This window comes from Thermothelomyces heterothallicus (assembly GCF_042370625.1).
Source record: "Thermothelomyces heterothallicus CBS 202.75 unplaced genomic scaffold P884_scaffold_33, whole genome shotgun sequence".
NCBI classification, from domain to species: Eukaryota; Fungi; Ascomycota; class Sordariomycetes; order Sordariales; family Chaetomiaceae; genus Thermothelomyces; species Thermothelomyces heterothallicus.
In genome coordinates, this window is record NW_027192594.1 from 262,434 (window position 1) to 282,678 (window position 20,245).

Here is a 20,245-nt window from a genome sequence, read left to right on the forward strand (position 1 = left end):
AAAAAAAAAAAAATGTTGCCCTGCTCGTCAATTCAGAGCCGCGTACCTCGACCACCTGGCCCCCGCCATACCTTCCTCGGCAACCTTGCCGCTCACGTTCCGCCTCCCGATGGCCCCGCCGCTGCCCAAGTCGTAATCGTTCCCCGACGACACCACCCGGTTACACCGGGCATCTTTCTCCTTCCCACCGCCGCCGGCGCCGCCAACAAAGATGGGCGGGGTGGCGGCAATGAGCTCGCCGTAGGGCTTTGCGTAAAAGAAGTCGGCGTCGGGCTGGATGGAGCTGTCGCGGTTGTGCGGCTCCCACTCCCGTCGTCGTCGTCGTTCTTCTTCTTGTTGTTGTTGTTGGTCGGTGATGTCCTGGCTGCCCGAGACGCGGCGGTCGTTGAGGGAGATGGTGGAGAGGACGGAGGCGCGCAGGCGGGAGAAGGGGGTCCGGGGCCGGCGCGGGGTGGCGGCGCCTTCTTTCTTGGACGCCGGCTTGGAGGCGGGCGCAGTGCTGATGGTGATGATCGGGTTGGAACGGAGGGGGTTGGGGTGACGGTTTTCGTCGGTCGTGGTCATCGTCGTCGTCGTCGTCTTCGTCGTCGGCCGAGGAGACGCGGTGTAGTTTGCCTCGTTCTCCGAGTCCGAAGAGGAGTCGTCGGAGACGTCGAGGGAGGCGTAGACGGCGCGGTTGCGCTGCTGGGTGCGGTTGATGAGCGATTCCGAGGCGTACCAGGTCTCGGTGAACCTGGCGGGGCGTGTCTGGGCCGTCTGGGCCATCTGGGCCATCTGGGCCGGGGAGACGTGCTCGGCGCGGTAGGGAGGGACGGAGCCGGTGCTCGGGCGGGACGCGTGCGCGGAGGTGGGGCGGGAGGTGCTGGAGGAGGAGCCCGTCTCGCCGAGGGGGATCTCGGTGTAGGAGGCGCGGTGCGAGGAAGGGGGGGCGGACATGCGCTTGAAGTCCCGCGAGGTGGTGGCTGAGCTTCGGTTGCTGGCGGGGATCTGGTACTGGCGGCTGGGGAGGTTCAGGCGGGAGTCGTGGGAAGCCGAGGACGCGTCGGAGCCCTGACGAGTGTGCATGAAGGGAATCGGGGGCGGACGGGAGCTGTCGTCGTCGTACAGCATCGTGCCGGGCTTCTCGTCCGAGTAGGTCGAATCAGTCGAGGTGGTGGCGACCGACGACTTGTTCCGCTTGTGCGCGCGCGAGGTGAGGTTGGCCTCCAGGGGGTTCATGTCTGGGGGCATCTTGGCGATGCGCCAGAACATGAGTGCCAACCACAGGGAGATGGCCAACGAGAGGAGGTGCAGGCCACCGGCGCCGATCAGGCCGTAGAAGATGGAGGGCATCATGTACCTCGTAACATCCGGGTCCGCGGGGCGATCTTCAGGCGCGGCCGTCTTCCATTCTTCATTCTTGCTCCTGGTCATGACGGCGCCATAGGCGTACAGAGGAAGAAGGCAGAGGTCGGAGATGCTGGAGAAGGCCTGGTACGCCGCCGAGGAGCCCGGCGTGCGGGCACCCGCTGGCTGGAAATGGTGGAAGACGCTGTAACCAGCATGGAGAATGACGAGGCCGAGCTGAAGAGATTCCCGTCAGCCAGTCTGTCTTTTTAGTCATGCGCAGCCAGGGCCGAACTGAGTTGCCCCGTGGATGTATGCGGTTCTCTCGGCAACCGGAAAGAGCTCACCGTCACGGCCATGATCCATCCCATCAGGCCCACTACGACCACGGCGGCGATGAGGCCGATGGCGGCAGTGATCTGGACGACCCTGAGACACACTTGCACAACGCGCATGGCCTTGATCCAGCCCGTGGTTCTGCGGCTCACGGGGTGGAACTGAGACCGGCCGCTGGGCACCATGTGGGCACTGCTCGTTGTTGTTAGCCCATGTCTCCGCTGAAACTTGGTTGAGACCGGTTGAAATTGGAATTGAAATTTTGAAAAGGGGGGGGAGGGGAGAATGGGGGATCGAGGAAGTTCCTTACTCGGGATGACGATTGAACGAGACAAGCGGGCCATTGGGTTTTGGCTTGGGCTTCTTGGACTCATAGCTCGCCCGAGTCACTGCCTTGGGGTCGAATTTCGTGGGCGGAAATCGCTCGTCGTCCCTGTTGACGGGCTGGTACATGAAAGGCGGCCGAGAAGACCCCATCGTTGGTCGATCGACTAGAAATTTCTCCCCTTTTTGTCTTTCTTTTTCTTCTTTCCCCTCCTTTCTCTTTTTTTTTTTTTTTTCCCTCTTATTTCATCGTTCGTCTTTCTTGGAATATGACGACCGGTTGACGTAAGAGCGCGAGAGCGCGGTGAGGAAGCAAGTCGCATTGCGGGAGCCTGGAATCTATTTAACGTGGTGTTGGCAGGGCAACCGCTGCGTGTAAGCGCTGAGCCGCCTGCTGCCCCGGCGGGTGTGAGGTGGCGCACACACCGCAAAGCAGGACCGCAGCGCCAAAGCACCTATGTAATTCTGTACTTCCAGATTGACATAAGGTATGTAACGTTATGTAATTCGTACGGATTACGTGACCCATTGCGACATTAAAAGTGAAATGATTGAAGTTAAATGCGCTCAAAATCCCTGTTTAAGGTACTCGCAATCCGCACCTCAAATCTGCTAATTGACACCAGCATTCGAGCGCGACCTAGATCAGGTTGTTCTGATTTCCCGGACGGACTAAATGACACTGGTCTCCTACTGTGGGGAGTACGAAGTATAACCATCCGTATTTTAACTCAGCACGTTAAGTACCTGGGGTTCCTTATCTGTACGGATTAGTGTGTATACGCAGTAAGATGTGCGGATTCCGGGCAGTTTATACTGCGAAGTGGAGCACCCGCATTCGGAGGTCCGCCGGTGATGGTACGCTTCCCGAGCGCTGCGACCGGGTTCTCCCCCCCACTAAACCCGCTGCCGTCAGCCTCTGTGACGGAGCGGATCCCGGTGTCCAACTTTGACTCAAATCAGTGAACTTCATCAATCATTCATCATGCAGTGAGCGCAGGACATCAACGTCTCCAATCTCTCTCAGCGTGCACACGAAACGGGGCCCAAATCGACACCTGACACCTGCCATCATGGTGCGCGTTCGATTCGTCAGGGCTCGACCATGTGCGCCCTCGAGACGAGCGCTCAGCGCTTCGTCGTTTAGTTCCTTACTCGGCGGCGGCGCGCTCGCCTCACGGAGCCTGTCGACGGCTCCGTCTACTCCGTCCACCCGCGATGGACGACCCTTCCGGCTTGCTATCATCGGCTCCGGGCCGGCCGGGTTCTACACCGCTTACAGGGCCATGTCCAGAATCCAAGGCGCCAAGGTCGACATGTACGAGGCGCTGCCCGTCCCCTTTGGCTTGGTCAGGTTCGGCGTTGCCCCGGACCACCCCGAAGTGAAGGTACGTTTTCCCTACCACGCAGCTTCCCTTCCGAATAGGCCATGGCGGCTGATTCACGAATTTTTTCCCTTCGTACCCGTCGCCCGCTGCAGAATTGCCAGGAGAAGTTCGAGGAGGTGGCTTCCTCTCCCGACTTTACCTTCATCGGAAACGTCTCGGTCGGCACCAAGAGCGACCACCCAGACGGCGCCACCGTTCCGCTGGCAAGCATCCTCCGTCACTACAATGCCGTCGTCTTCTCGTACGGCGCTGCCAAGGACAGGACGCTCGGGGTGCCCGGAGAGGACCTCAAGGGCGTCTACTCGGCCCGCGAGTTCGTCGGCTGGTACAACGGCCTCCCGGAGCACGCCGACCTCGGCCCAGACCTCACCCGGGGTGACGAGGCTGTCATTATCGGGCAGGGAAACGTGGCCCTGGACGTGGCCCGCATGCTCCTCGAGAACGTCGACGTCCTCCGCAAGTCCGACATCGCAGAGCACGCCATCGAGACGCTGTCCAGGAGCAAGATCCGGCGCGTGCACATCGTCGGCCGCCGGGGCCCCATGCAGGCCGCCTTCACCATCAAGGAGATCCGCGAGCTGATGCGCCTCCCCTCGGTCGCCTTCCACCCTATCGACACCTCCCTCGTACCCCCGGATCTCAAGTCCCTGCCGCGCGCCCCCCGCCGGCTCATGGAGGTCCTCCTCAAGGGCTCCCCCACCCCACCCTCCAGCACCACCGCCTCGAACCAGAAGTCCTGGTCCCTCGATTTCCTTCTCTCCCCTGCCGCCTTCCTCCCCTCGCCCACCGACCCGGCCCGTCTCGCAGCCGCGAAATTCACCCGCACCACCCTCGCCCCGTCCGCCTTTGACCCCAACGCCTACGCCCTCCCGTCCTACCCGCCATCGCCGCCGGCCACGCTCCCCTCCGCGATCGCCTTCCGCTCCATCGGCTACCGGTCCACCCCGCTGCCCGAGTTCGCCCCGCTCGGAATCCCCTTCAACGACCGCTGGGGCGTCATCAGCAACGACGGCCGCGGCCGCGTCCGGCACGAGGAGCGCGGCCGGGACGCCGCCATGGACATGGGCACCTTCCCGGGTCTCTACTGCGCCGGCTGGGTCAAGCGGGGCCCCACCGGCGTCATCGCGTCCACCATGGAGGACGCCTTCTCGACCGCCGACGCCCTCGCCGAGGACTGGCTGGCTCCCGGCGGCCGCGTACCCTTCCTCAACGACGACCGGTCCGGCGGCGCCGTCGACCTCGGCGGCTGGGACGCCGTCAAGGCCGAGGTGCCGCCCGACACTTCCGCCAGGGTCGTCCACTGGGACGGGTGGAGGAAGATCGACGCCGCCGAACGGGAGAGGGGCAAGAAGGTGGGCAAGGAGAGGGAGAAGTTTACGAGGACGCGGGACATGCTCGCCGTGCTGGCATGAATGGGGCGCACTGCGTACTGTATATTCCCCGATTGAGAGAGAAAGTGTGTGGGAGAGGGAGATAAAAAAATGGGCAACAGGGAGAGGGAGAGAGAGAGAGAGAGAGAGAGAGAGAGAGAGAGAGAGAGAGGGAGGGAGGGAGAAAGAAGGCCAGAGAGTAGCGAGTGTACGAGAGTGTGCGCACGCACAATTGTACAGCTGTACGCATGGATATGCATGCACCAGTGGGAGTGGGCATCTCACCAGCATCGGTTGAAAAATTTGTACATTGTACTATAAAAAAAATAACAAACGGGAACCGGGAACCAAATCTTCAACTCTATGCCTTCTTCAGCTTCTCCGTCAGCTCGGGCACCTTCTCGAACAGATCCCCCACCAACCCGACATCCGCCACCTGGAAAATCGGCGCGTCCGGGTCCTTGTTGATCGCCGCAATCACCTTGCTGTCCTTCATGCCCGCCAGATGCTGGATCGCCCCCGAGATGCCCACCGCCATGTACAGCTCCGGCGCCACCACCTTGCCCGTCTGCCCGACCTGCAGGCTGTTGTCCGCATACCCGCTGTCCACCGCGGCGCGGGAGGCGCCGACCGCAGCCCCCAGCGAGTCGGCCAGCGGCATCATGATCCTGTCAAAGTCCTCCTTGGATTTGAGCCCGCGCCCGCCTGACACCACCTTGCTCGCCGTCGCCAGGTCCGGCCGGTCCGACTTGGCCAGATCCTCCGACACCCACTCGGTCGCGCTCTCCGCCTTGGGATCCACGCCCTCCTCGACCGCGGCCGACCCGCTCCCGACCTTGGCGGCGGGGAAGGCGGTGCCGCGGACCGTGATCACCTTGACCGCGTCCGACGACTCGACCGTGGCGATCGCGTTGCCGGCATAGATGGGCCGCACAAACGTCTTGTCGTCCTCGATCGCCGTGATGTCCGAGATCTGCTGCGAGTCGAGCAGCGCCGCCAAGCGGGGCATGACGTTCTTGCCAAAGGCCGTGTTGCCCGCGACCACGTGCGTGTAGCCGCCCTTCTTGATGTTCTCGACCAGCAGCGGCGCGTAGTTCTCCGGCAGGCCCTTGTCGTACGCCCCGTTGTCCACCGCGATGATCTTCTCGACGCCCTCCACCTTTGCCGCCTCCTCCGCCACCGGCTTGATGTTGCTGCCCGCGACGAAGCCGTGGACCGACCCGCCCAGCTTCTGCGCCGCGCTGATGGCGCTCAGCGAGCCCGTGTTGAGCTTGCCGTCACGCTGCTCGAGAATGGCGAGAGCCGAGAGTAGGCGGCGCAGGGCGGCGGGGGACCCGGCGGCGAAGGCCGGAGTCGTCGCATTCCGGAGTGTCGGGCGGGCGAGCGCCGAGAACACCCGGCGGCCGGCCGAAATCATGGTTCCCGGTGTAAGGTAAGGTCGGTGGTGGTTGATTAGCTATTTTAGGGATTGGATGGAAGTAGCTGGCCGGCAGGCTGATCGTGCGTGTGTGATTGTCAGAGATCACTGGAGGGAAAAGAGACCCAACAGGAACGGACGGGACCGAGTGAACGGATTAATCCGCGCTTTCCCAGACCCCCAGATCTGACGGACTTCAATTCGAGTGCGGATTGAAGCGGCCCGAGGTTAGCATCGGCCAGGCCCACCAGAGAGCCACTTTTACCACTTACCCCGGACTGGCCTTGCGTCAAAAAAAGCCGTCCGAAACCGGGCGCACGTTCGTGGCGGTGCGCAATCTCACCAGCCCCCCCGTGGGAACATCTGTGGCGCAGCAGCCAAAGGATGTGGCTGGGATTTAGCCACGTGATTCTGGTGCTTCAGCAAGAATGAATGGCCCGTGCACGGGGAATTCTCGCTTTGGCTTGCCGCGAACAATTCTCCAACGCGACCCATCACGAACCGACCCCTTGCAGCCATCGCCAACACAGCCATCTGTGCCGACAAACATCGGGGCTCCATCCGCATACTGTCCGCACGTCCCTCGCACTTGCACCTTCCAAGTCGATACGCGCGCCCCTTATCATCGGCCCTGATTGGCAGCTCACAAATCTGCTTTGGCCGGTTCCAGCACTTCCCGAGTCCCGACGTCGACAGCTTCATCACTTCCCCGTCGTCGCAATGGATGAAAGTACGGCTAGCTACGGCACGCCAACGAACGGCGCGTCGCCGAGCGCCAACCCGATCCTAGCGCAACCGCCTCTTCCTGATGCCAATGAGCAGAACGAAGGTATGCCGCACCCGTACTATGCCTTGGCAAGTTCGTTCCTGCAACACTGCTAACCCGGGCATTGCATTCATTCAGACGTGCAAATGGGCGAGGACCCTGCGATCAAGCAAGACAGCACGACTCCCGCGCCCGGCGCCTCATCAGACAACCCCCTCGACGCCCCCGAAGGCCCACCTGCCGAGACGACTGGACAGGACGAGGAGATGGGCGACGCGCCAAAGAACGAGCCCGTGCAGGCCGAAGCCTCCGGTCAGGACGGTTCTGGCGAGACCAAGACGAAGGAGCACGTCGAGAACGCTGCGAGGCAGCACTTGATCTCTCAGACACATGCCATTGTTCTTCCGAGCTACAGCACCTGGTTCGACATGAACACCATCCACAACATCGAGCGGAAAGCATTGCCCGAGTTCTTCAACAACCGGAACCGGAGCAAGACTCCTGCAGTGTACAAGGACTACCGCGACTTCATGATTAATGCCTACCGCCTGAATCCGGTCGAATACCTGACCGTCACCGCCTGCCGGCGCAACCTCGCCGGTGATGTGTGCGCCATCATGCGCGTACATGCTTTCCTGGAGCAGTGGGGCCTTATCAACTACCAAGTAAGTTGGATGAGTAACCCCAGTTTTTTTTCTTTTTTTCTTTTTCTTTCTTTATTCTCTCCCCTTTCTTTTTCTGGTGTTCAATGCTAAACGGCCGTTCAGGTCGATGCTGATCAGCGGCCATCCCACATTGGCCCGCCCTTTACCGGTCACTTCAAGATCATCTGCGACACCCCTCGCGGCCTCCAGCCCTGGCAACCAGCCGCCGACCCCGTCGTCACCGAGGGCAAGCCGAACAAAGATACCGATGCCAAGGCTTCTGCCACCCCGGCACCCAAGACTGAGCTCAATCTGGAAGTCGGCCGCAACATCTACGAGGCGAATGCCAAGCATAACAAGCTCAACAAGAGCGACGGCAAGACCAACGGGGAAACGCCGACGACTAATGGTGTGTCGGGCACCGACGAGCTCCCCAAGGCTCCAATCGCAAAGGTCAACTGCTTCAACTGCGGCACCGACTGCACCCGCATCTACTATCACAGTTCGCAATCCGACCCGAATAACAAGGCAAAGTACGACCTCTGCCCGAGCTGCTACCTCGAAGGACGTCTGCCGGGCAACCAGACGAGCGCCCACTACACCCGCATGGAGAACCCCACGTACTCGTCCATTCTCGATAGGGACGCACCGTGGAGCGACGCCGAGATTCTCCGACTTCTCGAGGCGCTCGAGCGCTACGATGAGGACTGGGGCGAGATCGCCGATTATGTGGGCACCCGAACACGCGAGGAGTGCGTGCTCCAGTTCCTGCAGCTCGACATTGAGGACAAGTACCTCGAGTCCGAGAGGCTGGATGCCCCGATCGGGCTCCAGATGCTGGGCAGCCATGGCGGTCAGCTTCCGTTCAGCCAGACGGACAACCCGGTCATGTCGGTGGTCGGCTTCCTCGCCAGCCTGGCGGATCCTGCTAGCACGGCGGCCGCCGCTAACAAGTCGGCTGAGATCCTGAAACAGAACCTCCGGAACAAGCTCGAGGGCGGCTCGCAAGGCGATGGCCAGGCTAACGGCAAGGGCAAGGAAAAGGACGGCAGCGACTCGATGGATGTCGACGCCAGGCAAGAGACGACAACGACGACCACGACGACCACGGCCACAACCACAACCACAACCACAACCACCACGTCCACCACGTCCTCGTTGGCGAACATCCCGCTCGCCGCCGTGGGCGCCCGGGCCGGCGGCCTCGCGTCCCACGAGGAGCGCGAGATGACGCGGCTGGTGTCGGCGGCGGTCAACGTCACGCTGGAGAAGATGGAGCTCAAGCTCAAGTACTTCAACGAGATGGAGGCGATCCTGCAGGCGGAGCGCCGCGAGCTGGAGCGCGCCCGCCAGCAGCTGTTCCTCGACCGTCTCGCGTTCAAGCGCCGCGTGCGCGAGGTCCAGGAGGCCCTCAAGCAGGCCGTCGCCGTCGGCGGTGAGCAGGGCGCGCGCATGGCCCAGGAGATCTCCACCGACATTCCGCGCATGAGCTTCCACGCCCCGCCTGCCCCGGGGGCCGTGCAGCCGTTGAGTGCCGAGGGGCCAATCAAGAGCTACGAGGCTTAAGCTCCGTTTTTTTCTCTTGAGGTGGTGATGATGCCCATTCTCTTCGTCGGGTTCGTTTGGCTTCATATTTCTTTTTTCGGCGTCAGGGGTTGGGAGGGATGGATGGGGGTACTCTTGGTCAGATGCTGTATGAACAGACAAGAAGTCATCCTTTTGTTTTTCCTCTTTGGGATGTATTAAACCAAGATCGTGAGTGGAGTGGAATCGGGGCTAGAACATGACTTGGTCAACAGGCCTAAATTGCTGAACTGAAGGGCGAGAAGTCTGTTATACTAGTCCCCAGTAACTCATCATTTTTTTTTCTTTGTCGTTTCAAGTTCTACCCCCCTGTGTTGTTTGTCCGTCAACGTTTTAGGACGGGGTTGTGCTCCGTAAAGCCGGCTTGTGAACGCAAGAAACCAGCCTCGGCGAACTTTGCGCGAACTTGCGGGCGCACCGAGGGATTAGCACCCTACAGGCGCAGACTGCTTGCATGTGCAGCATACCAAGTGGTTGATTATCTTCTGACCCGTCCTCCTGTGCTCCTGGCTCGTTCGGAGAGCGGTATCAAAACGTTCATATCAAAGAGGTTCATTTCAGAAGGCCCGAGGAAGACAAAAAAGCCCGAATCAACAAACTAAAAAGCAACAATGACGGAAGTGGGGTTCGAACCCACGCTCTCTCTCGAGAAGAGGAGATTTAAGAAAATACTTAAATCCTCCGCCTTAGACCACTCGGCCATTCCGCCCTTATCTTAGGGAACTCCTGTCCATGATCCTATCAGAAGCAGTTGCTCGACTGCCTACGATTCCACTAAATTGCATTGCAACGAATCATGCATAAGTTACATTATGGATCCCTACGTTGAACCCGATCGTGGAAGCGCATGAAGTGTACGTATTAGTGGAACCAGGAGAAGTTAGCGACGCTTGCGACGTGTGCCACGACGCGGGCCGCAGCATCTGGTTGGCGTCACAAGGTTGGGGTCTCGACTGCGACACGGTCACGACAGCAACGGTCGAAAGGCGACGTCTTCAAGCATGTGAAGGCCGCACTCTGGCCATCAAGGGTTAGTATCCATTTGGGAACCCGCAAGGCGAAGCACCGGCAGATGTCAGTTGTGGCGTGGGAGTGGTCTCGGCAGCAAGGGGTGGCCGGCCGCCGATAACATGGGGTAAATGTGCTTCAGGTGGTGCGGCTGACTCCGCACTTGGTTGGGTGTCTGATCTTTGTACAAAATAGCACATCCGGATCCAAAGCTCTTTCTTTCCCCTCCCTTGTACCAGACTTTGCTCCTCTCACCCGCCGCCCGCTTTTGCTGCCACACGCATCCGCTCGCTCAAGCGGCGTGGGAGACGATCTCGTTCACTACCTCGCCCTTGCCCTCGTCCCACCAGGAGCAGATCTGGCTGGGCAACGGGAGCTCCTTGTAGTCGGCGTCGTCGCCGTCGCCGGTGAGGACGTTGAGGTTGATGCTCGCCGACTTGCTCGAGTAGACGCGGGTAGAGGAGCTCTCCTTGCTCAGGTAGATCTGGGCACCGTCGACCTGGTCCATGAGAATGGTCGGGATGGTTTCGAGGACCTGTAGGGCGAAGTTCTGCGACTTGACCACGTCGACGGTCGAGACGAGCGACTCGACAATGAGCGAGACCCGGTTGGTGTTCTCGACCGTCACCGCATTGGCCTTGCCCTTGAGGATGATAGTAGCATTGTTGCACTTGGAGATGAGGATCGAGTGCGTCAGGGAGACCTCAAGCTCGATGGGCTCGGGTGACTTGTCAAAGTTTTCCTGGAGAGCGGGCGAGGAGGCAGAAAAGGTCAGTATGCCTTGGAGGCTCTCATGAGAGGCAGAAATGTAGAAAGACAAAGGGGACGCACAATTGTCCATTTGTTGCCTTCAAGCTCTTTCTTGGGCGGCTTCTTGACCCGCATGCTCTCGGGCTTGGGCTTGGTGCCCGGGGGCGCAGGGCTCTTTCCGCGAACCGAGGAACCGCTGTCGGGAACGGTCGAGCCGGCGCGCAGAGATGGGTTCTTATGTGTCATTTCGGACTTGTCCACCTTCCTCAAACCCTTGGTGACCGCCTCACCCTTGTTGAGTTCCGAGAAGACGGCGCTGAGGCCGCTTGCCGGGCTCGGCTCCGACTTTTGCTCGTTGATCTTGAGGACGGGGGGCGGGCCCGGCGGAGGCGGCGGAGGAGGGGGGCTGGGAGCGGCAGCGGAAGCACCGCTAGCTGCGGGCGCTGCCGGGGCAGGGGGTGCCGAGTTGACGGCCTTGGCGGCCTCGGCCGCCGGCACGCCCTTCGGGTTCCAGGGAATGCCATTGGGGAAGTAGTTCTTGACATAGTCGGTGAGGTCGCGGAAGACCTGGTAGAATGCCTTGACCCATTCGATCTGCTGCTCGTCCCTATCACACGCGTTAGGAAGTTTGGACCGCGCAGATGTTTCCAGAAGGAAGTGGCTCACTTGTTCTTGTTGGCCGTCAGGATCTTGTTGCCCCAGAACTCGGCGGCGGCAAGGCTTCCCTCGATGTGCTTGAACGGCTTGACGTCGATGGTCACCCAGGCCAAACCCATGATGCTCTCGGCCACGGTGCAGAGGTTATTGTAGTGCTTGTCGCCGCGGTTCAGGTCCTTGATGTTCCCGACAGCCGTCATGAGGGCGCCGATCGGCTTCACGAGGTCCTGGAACACAGCCATGTCGGCGCCCTGGAGATCGGGCTTCTTCGCCTTGGTCGTGATGAGCAGGAACTTGCGCTCTTCCTTGAACGCCTCGACAACCTTGACGGCCTGCTCGGCAACTACGCCGCCCACATCGTTGCTAATCTTGAGCCATTTGGCAAGCGACTGGTCGATGAGGTTGTCAAATTCTTCGATAAACTCGGGGAGGGGCTCGGGGGGGGCGGCCGGCGGACTAGGCGCTGTCGCCGGTTGGGGCGGGGCGGGGGATGCAGGGGCGGGAGGGCCGGCAGCGACGCCGGCGTGCTGAGGGGGGGTGGGTGTAGAGTTGTATTGTTCGAAGGATGCCTGTGCGATGTCCTCGAGGCGAGATGTGGCAGCCTCGAGCCTGGTGTTTCTCGGTCAGCGTCATGAAGCGGCGTTTGCGGCCCAAAGGGACACAGCACGGCCTCGGCCGCAGGAGGAGGGAAAGGGGGGGTAGAGGGCGGCCGCGTTGCGCACCTCTTGATCAGGGTTGTCAGGTTGTGCATGGGATTGGTCGCCATGTTGGGCCAGGTGCGACAAGGCAGCGTGATCAGACAGCACTTCGACTCGAAGTCGGTTTGGATCGAGGCAGGAACGAGATACGGAGTACGAAGTAGACACCTCGCCTTCGCGGAGAGGGGTAGCGGCGCACACGGGGCGCTCAGTCTCCGGGGAGGATGACGGGTCGAGTTTCTTTATCGTGTGCCGGCGACCACTCCCGTCTCGAGATGGCAGGCAGAATCAGGTAGGTGACAGGATTATTAGGGATTCAAAAGAGCACGAGTTGGCGCGGCTCCCAAAACGTGGATGGCCTGAGCAGACAGTTGACGCACACCCCCTGACGGGCAAGAGCTCCAGAAGCTACGACAGGGGTGGTGGTGGTCGGAGGGGTCCCGGCAATGCCCCGTCCAATCACCGTCATGCTCGCTGGACCTGAAGCGAGTTTTGTGCCCTTCTCGAAACTGCTGTGTAATACCGTACTTAACGCAGTATGTATAGAGATAAGAGGATGGAGTGAGAGGAGCTCCTGCCGGGCATCTCCCACGTGCAAGTGAATGGATTACAAGTAGGAAAAGTTAGATGTAGAATGCAATCCTACTAATTTTGAGCAAACTAGGACGGGTTCTGGCATCGGCAGTGCAGCCGCATTGCATCGGAAAGCAGCACAATCCATCGAACGGCTCTTTCCTGTTCTGCCAGTCGAGGCCATCAATCGCTTGAGCACCGCAGACCCCGTATGCTCATGCTGCGAGCCTCGAGAGCTGCACATGTCATGCAAAGCGCTCAATCCGTACTTTCCCTACTATCTCTCGCAAGTGAATCGCAGCCACTGACGGCCTAGCCTTCGTGTCTCAGCCAGCCCTGAATGGACAACATCCTAATGTGATTTATTTATTTTAATATTTTTTTTCTCTTCTTTGGTGCTTCCCTCTCTTATAGATTTTTTGTAACAGTCGCTCTCATCCAGACCTTCGATCAACAAACGAACATTCCCAAGTTTCCGGCACTCTTCCCTCTCCGAGGCGTCCGACTTGCTCATACCCAGAATACAAATCAATTCTCTCTCTCCTGCGGCACCGCGCCAAGCCGGGTGCTGCGATCAGCATGGTTCTTGCACCCCGGCCCTCGGACCCGGAGGTCAACCCGGACAGGGGCTCCGGAGACCGGGACCCGGATGAGACGGGGCCGGTCGGGGTCGTCCAGGACATCTCAGAAACTCAGGAGATTGACTTTGTCACATTGGGCATGTTTATCATCGGTATGTCATGCACAGCGAGTTACCGACCACGAAAGAAAGGGGGTTTGGTTGGATTCAGCGCGGTGTCCGACACTTATCACGCCACTGCCTCGTCCCTTCACCATTCGTGTCTACCGCTCAAGCCTCCACCCCAGTGAGGTTTTAGAGTTAGCAATCATGAGATTTCGTCCCCTCTAGGGTAGTCGACCGTTGCTGACACATTGCCCAGACGAGATTGAGTTTCTCCCACCGAAGCCGCCAGCCCGCGACGTCCTCGGCGGCGCCGGCTCCTACTCAGCCCTCGGCGCCCGCCTCTTCTCTCCGCCCCCGTCCTCCAAGACGGTCGGCTGGATAGTCGACCAGGGCTCTGATTTCCCCCCATCGATCAAGTCCCAGATCGACAGCTGGCAGACCTCGGCCCTGTTCCGCTACGATCCGTCCCGCCTCACCACCCGCGGCTGGAACGGCTACACCGACGCTTCGGAGCGCCGCGCGTTCCGCTACACCACGCCCAAGAAGCGCCTCGTGGCCGAGGACCTCACCCCGCCCCTGCTCCAGGCCAAGGCGATCCACTTGATCTGCAGCCCCCGGCGGTGTCAGGAGCTCGTGACCGACATCCTCGCCCGGCGCAAGGCCGCCTACTTCTCCTCCCTGCCTCCTCACGACCCCCGCGGCGAAGGGTACACCCGCCCGCTCGTCATCTGGGAGCCCGTGCCGGACCTCTGTGTGCCGTCCGAGCTGCTCAACTGCACCAATACCCTGCCGATGGTGGACATCTGCTCGCCGAACCACGCCGAGCTGGCCGGCTTCCTGGGCGGCGACGGCCTGGACCCGGAGACGGGCGCCGTCAGCACCACCGCCGTCGAGAGCGCCTGCGAGCAGCTGCTCGCCAGCATGCCGCTCCAGAGTTACACCCTCGTGGTCCGCGCCGGGGACAAGGGCTGCTTCGTTGCCCGCAACGGCGGCAGGAAGAAGAAGGTGATCGCCGGCGCCGGCGGCGGCGGTCGCGGCGGTGCGGGCGGGGACCAGGCGGCGTCCAAGCCCAAGAAGAAGAAGGAATACATCCGCGGCGGTCTCACCCCGGACATCGACATGGAGGCGCTATTTGCCGGCCTGATGCAGGACGAAGAGGGCCGCGTCGCGCGGGAGGAGATCGAGATCGACCCGGGTCTCGAGAAGTGGATCCCCGCTTACTACGGCGACGGCTACGGGAAGGGAGATGCGAGGGAGAAAGTCGTCGATCCGACGGGCGGGGGTAATACCTTCCTCGGCGGCCTGTCGGTCGCCTTGGCGAGAGGTAAATCGATCGAGGAGGCCTGCGCGTGGGGCCACGTAGCGGCCAGTTTCGCGATCGAGCAGGTCGGCTTCCCGGTGTTGGGCGTAGACGAGCAAGGACGCGAGACGTGGAACGGCGTTCGCGTGGAAGACAGGTTGCGGGAGTTTCAGGAGCGGCTTTGACTTGCAGAGGGTCACCTTGGTTCTCGAGGCAACAGGTATAGAGAGAGCGGCCTGGATCATAATCAAATAGACAAGTGCCCATATCGACTTTCCGTTTCGAACTATATAGTCCGAGTGCGGAAATGTGACCGAGATGGCCACCAAATATGGTGTGTAAATTGTGCTGAGGGCGACAAGGTGGAAGACTTGCACGTATTTCAGATTAGGGCCTCAGAAGCCGAGTGAAAGGCGAACGAACGACCTATGGAGCCCTAGAGATGATCTCCATCGTAACTGGCAATCCTGCAAGCGGAAAGACATATTCCCCTTTGCCCCTTTTTAAGTTTTTTTTTTTTTTTTTTCCAAAGCAATCTGCCGGAAAACTGGCACCGTGGCTGTAATACGAAAGAGACAAGATCATACGCGACTATCTCATAAAGTACCCGTCTACATTCATCATGCCCATGCGATGCCATCAAGTAACGCCTCTCCCAACCATCTTTGACAATGACAAACACAAGAAAGAAAGAGGGACCAGAAAAGTTCAAGCCCCAGCCCGGTCTGGCTTACCCAATCCCACATTCAATCCCACAGCCAGTTGGCCCGATTAACCCACCCTATCAGATCTTATACACCAGCTCGCCATCGGTATACCTGAGATTCCTCTCGTTAGCATGCTTCGCTTCCGAAACCGTAGCGACACACACGCGCCACCCGGCAAAATATAATAAAAAAAAGAAAAACGCTAGATATATATATATAAAAGAGGAGGGGGGGAACTCACATGATCTGATTCCTGGCATCCATCTCCCTCAGCGCCTTGACCGCCTCCTCGCGCGTAAACCGCTGCTGCCGGCCGACCTTTGCGTTGACAGCCTCAATGAGCTCGTCAACGCCCGCCGAGTCGTCCTCCTCGAACAGGCTCGTGTTGAGGAGCTGGCCCAGCGCGCGGCGGAACACCTCGAGGCGGGCCTCGCTGATCCGCTCGTCCTGGTCTTCTTCTTCGTCCTCGTCCTCGTCGCCGCCGCCATTGGCGTCGGAGACGGTGAGGTTGGCGGTACCGGAGGCGAGGGATTCGTCGGCATCGGCGCCGTCGTCGCGCTGGGACTGGCTGCGGAGCTGAGAGGCCGGGATGGAGGAGGCAAAGGAAGGCTGGGTGGAGGAAGAGGAGGCGGCGGCGGCGGCGGCGGCGGCGGACGTGCGGGTGGTGCGCGTCGAGCGGCGCGGGGTGGCGTTGTACAGGTCTTCGGTCTCGTCCTCGTCGTTTTCCGCGGGCGTGGCGCCGTCCACGTCGTCGGACGAGGTGCCCTGTCTCCTACGGCCGGCTGGGCGGCGACGGCCGTTGGTGTTGTTGTTGCCGGGGCGTTGGGAGGTACGTGTGGAGCGCGCGGTGCTGCCACGGGCGGTGCCGTTCGGTTCGTCGCCGTCCGAGTCGGCATCGCCGTCGGAGGAGGAGGAGCTGGAGTCGTCTTCGTCTTCGAGAGGGCGCGTCTTACGCCGTTTCTTGCGGGATTCGTCCTCAACGACTTCCTTGAAGAGCGCGAAGCGGAGGATGGACTCGGCGGCGGCGGCATCTTGCTCCTCGACGCGGTTCGACAGCCGGGACTTGGCGTGCGCGGTGGCGAGACGGATGAGGGTCTCGAGCGTACGCACCGTCATCGGGCTGGTCTTGCGCTGGTTACTCTCCATGTCGTCGTTGCGGAGGCCGACGTAGATGTCGGCGATGCGGTCGGCCGCCTCCTGCGTCAGGACCGGCTTGATGCGCGTCTTTGCGTACTGGATGTACTTCTTCATGAAGGGGATGCTCAGGACCTCGGGCTTCTTGTTGGCACCCCGTCCTGTCCCCTTTACGCCCGCGTGCAGCATCGCGTCGTACTTCTCGTACACCTCTGTCGGCCGCTGCGAATCGGCTTGGTTGTTGAGCGCCACATTCAGCGCCTGGCCCGAGTTCTCCCGTACCGGCTCGCCCTCTTCCGTGCCTGGTTGCCGGTACCTGTGCATGCGCAGGACGTGTTCCGAGACCTGCCGGTCCCTTGTGTCCTCGATGTCGTCCGTGACGACGAAGAGAAGGTCGAAACGGGACAGCAGGGAGTCGGGGAGGGCGATGTTCTTGTGCGGGTCCTTGTGGGTGTCGTACTGGCCGAAGATGGGGTTGGCCGCCGCGATGACGCTGCAGCGAGCGTTCAGAGAGGTGTGAATGCCGGCCTTGGCGATGGTGACCGTCTGCTGCTCCATGACTTCGTGGATGGCCACCCGGTCAATGTCCGACATCTTGTCGAACTCGTCGATGCACACGACGCCACGGTCAGCCATGACCATGGCGCCGGCCTCGAGCCGCCGCTCGCCCGTCTCCTTGTCGGTGGTCACGGCCGCGGTGAGACCGACGCCCGAAGAGCCGCGACCGGTGGTTGCGATGGCCAGCGGGGCGGTGTTGAGGACGAAGCGAAGCAGCTGGGACTTGGCGGTCGAGGGGTCGCCGACCATGAGGATATTGATGTCGCCCCTCAGGTGGGTGCCGTTCTCCAGGTTCTTCTCCATGCCTCCGAGGAGCATCAGGAGGATGGCCTTCTTGATGTACTCGTGCCCGTAGATGCTGGGGGCAAGGGACTGGGACAGCAGGTCGAACAGCTTGGGCTTCTTGGCGATCTTGTTGATATTCCTGATGTCGGTATCGGTGATGGTGGCCGTCGCGACGCCGCCGCCCGACTTGGTGGAGAGCACCACGACGTTGTTGGCCAGGAGAACCGTCTTGAAGACGGCGCTGTTGTGGTTCGTATTCCTGTTACCCAGGGTCCGGTAGATGCCCACCAGCTGGACACGGTCGCCGGGCTTGACCCGGTCGACGAGGTCGTCGTCGAGGATCACGTCGACACCTCGGGGCAGCTGGCCGGCAGGCGCCCGCTCGGGCATCTCCTGGATCGAGATGGTCTGGTGGTCCCGGTACGTGCACAAGCCGTACTCGGTCATTAGGGGGTTGCCTTCTGGGTCCTCGGTGGGGTAGACGCTCGTCGTGGTCACGCCCTTGGTCATGGTCTGGTCGCGGTACTCCTTGAAGTGCCACTTCTGGGTAGCCTCGGCATAGTGTACGCTCTTGACAATCTTGGGCCGGATCAGCGAGCAGCGCGTGACGATGCCCTCAATCGAGACCATGCTGTTGAGGTGCTGCGATGACAGCGTCCGCGGATTGCAGGCATTGAGGCCAAAGCTGCCGGCCCAGGCGCAGTAGTACAGGACGTCGGGGTCCACCTGGTCGGGCCGTGCCTGGGGTATTGTCTTGACAATCTCCTTGAGCGCGTGATCGAAGGCCAGGGTCCAGTCGAAGGGATTGTAGAGCAGGCCCTCGGCCATTTCGGCATTGTGGTCGCGGACATGGTCGATGTTAACGACAAGTCTGCGTTGGTTCTTTTGTAGCATCAAGATGATGTCTGGCCTGTAGCTCCGCGCATGTTGATCATCTGCCACCCGGATCTTGGTCAGCACCGGCTACTCGATTCTCAAGAGATGGACGGAGCGGGGGGGGGGGGGGAATGGAGGAGGAGGGAGCGCAGGAAAAAAAAAAACAAAAGAAGTCGTACGGGGATCGAGAAACTCCAAGGCCTGGCGCACGCGATCGCGCGTGGCCTCGTCTCTCTGAAGCATCAACGTGTCCATGATGCTGTCCTTCAGCGACGGGGTATGGAAGTTGAGGGCGTTGGTTTGGATCGGGCGGAGAGCGTCGGGCTCTGTCTGGCTGAGATTGTTACGGATGTGGGGGGGAAGCTGGAAAACGCGACCCCGACGCGCAAAGGCGCGTCTTTAGCGCGCGACCCCTGGACATGTGTTTAATTGATTGCAGGCCCAAGCTTTCCTACGTTGGCAGGCAGAATTCAGTACCAACCCTCACTGCCCTGTATCCTGCGAACTGTCCTGGCAGCTGAACGCCTGTTACCGACAGCTGGTGCCTATTTTCCGAGGAAGGGGTGGATTTGGGGCACGTGTAGACACTTATACACAAATGCATCGAGAAACCATTGATTTTACAGATGCCCTCCTGCCGCCGTCCAAAATGTGGCGGAACGCTCGCACTTGCACCTTGCGCTTTGGGCATGTTCGCCCGTGTTCAATGGAAGCTCAAGAAACGGAACCACGCTTGAACCTCCAGAAGCGCTATGGACCCCGACCCCCGCGTCGGGGCCATGAGTGCGAGGGCGGAACCTTTCGCCCAACGGCAAATGTACCCTGAGCAGCCTCGACACGCCTCACTTTCTATCCTGTCACCAGTGCGCCCAACATTTTCGTCCTCTTGGCCGCTCTAGGGAGCTGCCGATTAACTCTCAGGCCATTCCGACCTTCTTCGTGTTCCAAGGGGTTCGAGAATGAACTTGGCCGCATGCCGAGGGTGCTGTACCATAGAGGTCTCCTCGTGATGCCGAACCTCTCTGCATTGCTGGATATCTGCAGTGGACCACTCTCCCCGCTCGCTGACGTGTCGACTCGTTTTGGGCAGCTCGCCGTTGCCCAAGGAAGCCGGTGGTTTGCGTGATAGCCACGGGCACAAGTCGGAGTCAGCCGAAGGAAACCAGGCGCAACACGCGCAACACGCGCAACACAAGCAGTTACTGTACGGTAAGACATGTGTTGCAGGGTGCAGGGTGCGTGAACCCGCTCTTCTGCAGTGGTTTGTCTGTGGTCTGCAGTTTCCAACGCGGATGACCAGACTCTGGCATGCTGGTCTGGCACCACCGTCAGTTATGCTGACAGCCGGGAAAGCCTTCTAGCGCCGCCAACTCACTCGAGCTATTGTGGAAACTGGGTGACAGCTGCTGGTCCCTTGAAAGTCAGTGCCCTGTGTCTCCTTATGCTTGTTGACGGGCATTTCTGGGGTTCTCCGGCATCGATCAAAAGCCAAACAACAGCAAACAAAGGCCTTAAACATTCTTTTATTCATTATATTGAGCTGTCCTCGACGCTTGACACCCCGCACTCGTGGGAGCAGTTTTTTTTTCTCTTCTTTTTTTTAAGTGGTGCGTGTGAATGTAGTTCTCCCGATGTTGCGTGGCTGCTTTCCTAGTTCGCTACGCTCGCTTGTTCGAGTCGATTTCCCAGGTCGCACGTACAGTCTGTTCATAGGCGGCAGCGAAAGTGAGAAGGAGGAGCCTGGCCGCTCTCTGCTCACCGTGACAAGGTGGCCACCAACAGGACCGAGCATATAGCTGACTCGCTGCGAAGTGTCTTGCATTCGACTTGCCGGTGCTGTTCTCAAAGATCGCGTGGGC

At 60.4% G+C, this 20,245-nt stretch overlaps 7 protein-coding genes and 1 non-coding gene across 8 annotated transcripts; 3 read left to right on the plus strand and 5 right to left on the minus strand.

The window, feature by feature from the left end:
- Positions 1 to 14: 14 nt before the first annotated feature.
- On the minus strand, positions 15 to 2,222 carry P884DRAFT_251146 (uncharacterized protein). The gene is made up of 3 exons (XM_069440680.1): positions 1,973 to 2,222; positions 1,674 to 1,854; positions 15 to 1,563 (listed from the first exon to the last, which is right to left on the minus strand). Exons 1-3 carry the CDS (start codon positions 2,137 to 2,139, stop codon positions 28 to 30), a joined length of 1,884 nt encoding a protein of 627 aa, XP_069294052.1. The 5' UTR covers positions 2,140 to 2,222; the 3' UTR covers positions 15 to 27.
- A 661-nt stretch (positions 2,223 to 2,883) lies between these two features.
- P884DRAFT_264509 (uncharacterized protein) lies at positions 2,884 to 4,877 on the plus strand. The gene is made up of 2 exons (XM_069441857.1): positions 2,884 to 3,374; positions 3,467 to 4,877. Exons 1-2 carry the CDS (start codon positions 3,060 to 3,062, stop codon positions 4,784 to 4,786), a joined length of 1,635 nt encoding a protein of 544 aa, XP_069294053.1. The 5' UTR covers positions 2,884 to 3,059; the 3' UTR covers positions 4,787 to 4,877.
- Positions 4,878 to 5,105: 228 nt separating this feature from the next.
- On the minus strand, positions 5,106 to 6,367 carry P884DRAFT_251152 (uncharacterized protein; the record flags this gene model as incomplete). The annotated part of the gene is made up of 1 exon (XM_069440681.1): positions 5,106 to 6,367. Exon 1 carries the CDS (start codon positions 6,159 to 6,161, stop codon positions 5,106 to 5,108), a length of 1,056 nt encoding a protein of 351 aa, XP_069294054.1. The 5' UTR covers positions 6,162 to 6,367.
- A 514-nt stretch (positions 6,368 to 6,881) lies between these two features.
- On the plus strand, positions 6,882 to 9,137 carry P884DRAFT_280702 (SWI/SNF complex-like protein; the record flags this gene model as incomplete). Its single annotated transcript, XM_069443465.1, has 3 exons — positions 6,882 to 6,990; positions 7,066 to 7,592; positions 7,695 to 9,137. 3 exons carry the CDS (start codon positions 6,882 to 6,884, stop codon positions 9,135 to 9,137), a joined length of 2,079 nt encoding a protein of 692 aa, XP_069294055.1.
- A 630-nt stretch (positions 9,138 to 9,767) lies between these two features.
- P884DRAFT_t170 lies at positions 9,768 to 9,864 on the minus strand. Its single transcript has one exon. It is a non-coding gene; the product is annotated as a tRNA-Leu (tRNA).
- Positions 9,865 to 10,066: 202 nt separating this feature from the next.
- On the minus strand, positions 10,067 to 12,738 carry P884DRAFT_251157 (adenylate cyclase associated N terminal-domain-containing protein). Its single transcript, XM_069440682.1, has 4 exons — positions 12,293 to 12,738; positions 11,580 to 12,179; positions 10,995 to 11,520; positions 10,067 to 10,905 (listed from the first exon to the last, which is right to left on the minus strand). Exons 1-4 carry the CDS (start codon positions 12,334 to 12,336, stop codon positions 10,456 to 10,458), a joined length of 1,620 nt encoding a protein of 539 aa, XP_069294056.1. The 5' UTR covers positions 12,337 to 12,738; the 3' UTR covers positions 10,067 to 10,455.
- A 755-nt stretch (positions 12,739 to 13,493) lies between these two features.
- P884DRAFT_264517 (Ribokinase-like protein) lies at positions 13,494 to 15,105 on the plus strand. Its single transcript, XM_069441858.1, has 2 exons — positions 13,494 to 13,574; positions 13,783 to 15,105. Exons 1-2 carry the CDS (start codon positions 13,562 to 13,564, stop codon positions 15,009 to 15,011), a joined length of 1,242 nt encoding a protein of 413 aa, XP_069294057.1. The 5' UTR covers positions 13,494 to 13,561; the 3' UTR covers positions 15,012 to 15,105.
- A 665-nt stretch (positions 15,106 to 15,770) lies between these two features.
- P884DRAFT_280705 (MCM2/3/5 family-domain-containing protein) lies at positions 15,771 to 18,641 on the minus strand (the record flags this gene model as incomplete). Its single annotated transcript, XM_069443466.1, has 2 exons — positions 15,771 to 18,445; positions 18,566 to 18,641. The coding sequence occupies 2 exons, from the start codon at positions 18,639 to 18,641 to the stop codon at positions 15,771 to 15,773; spliced, it is 2,751 nt and encodes a 916-aa protein (XP_069294058.1).
- Between the last annotated feature and the right edge of the window lie 1,604 nt (positions 18,642 to 20,245).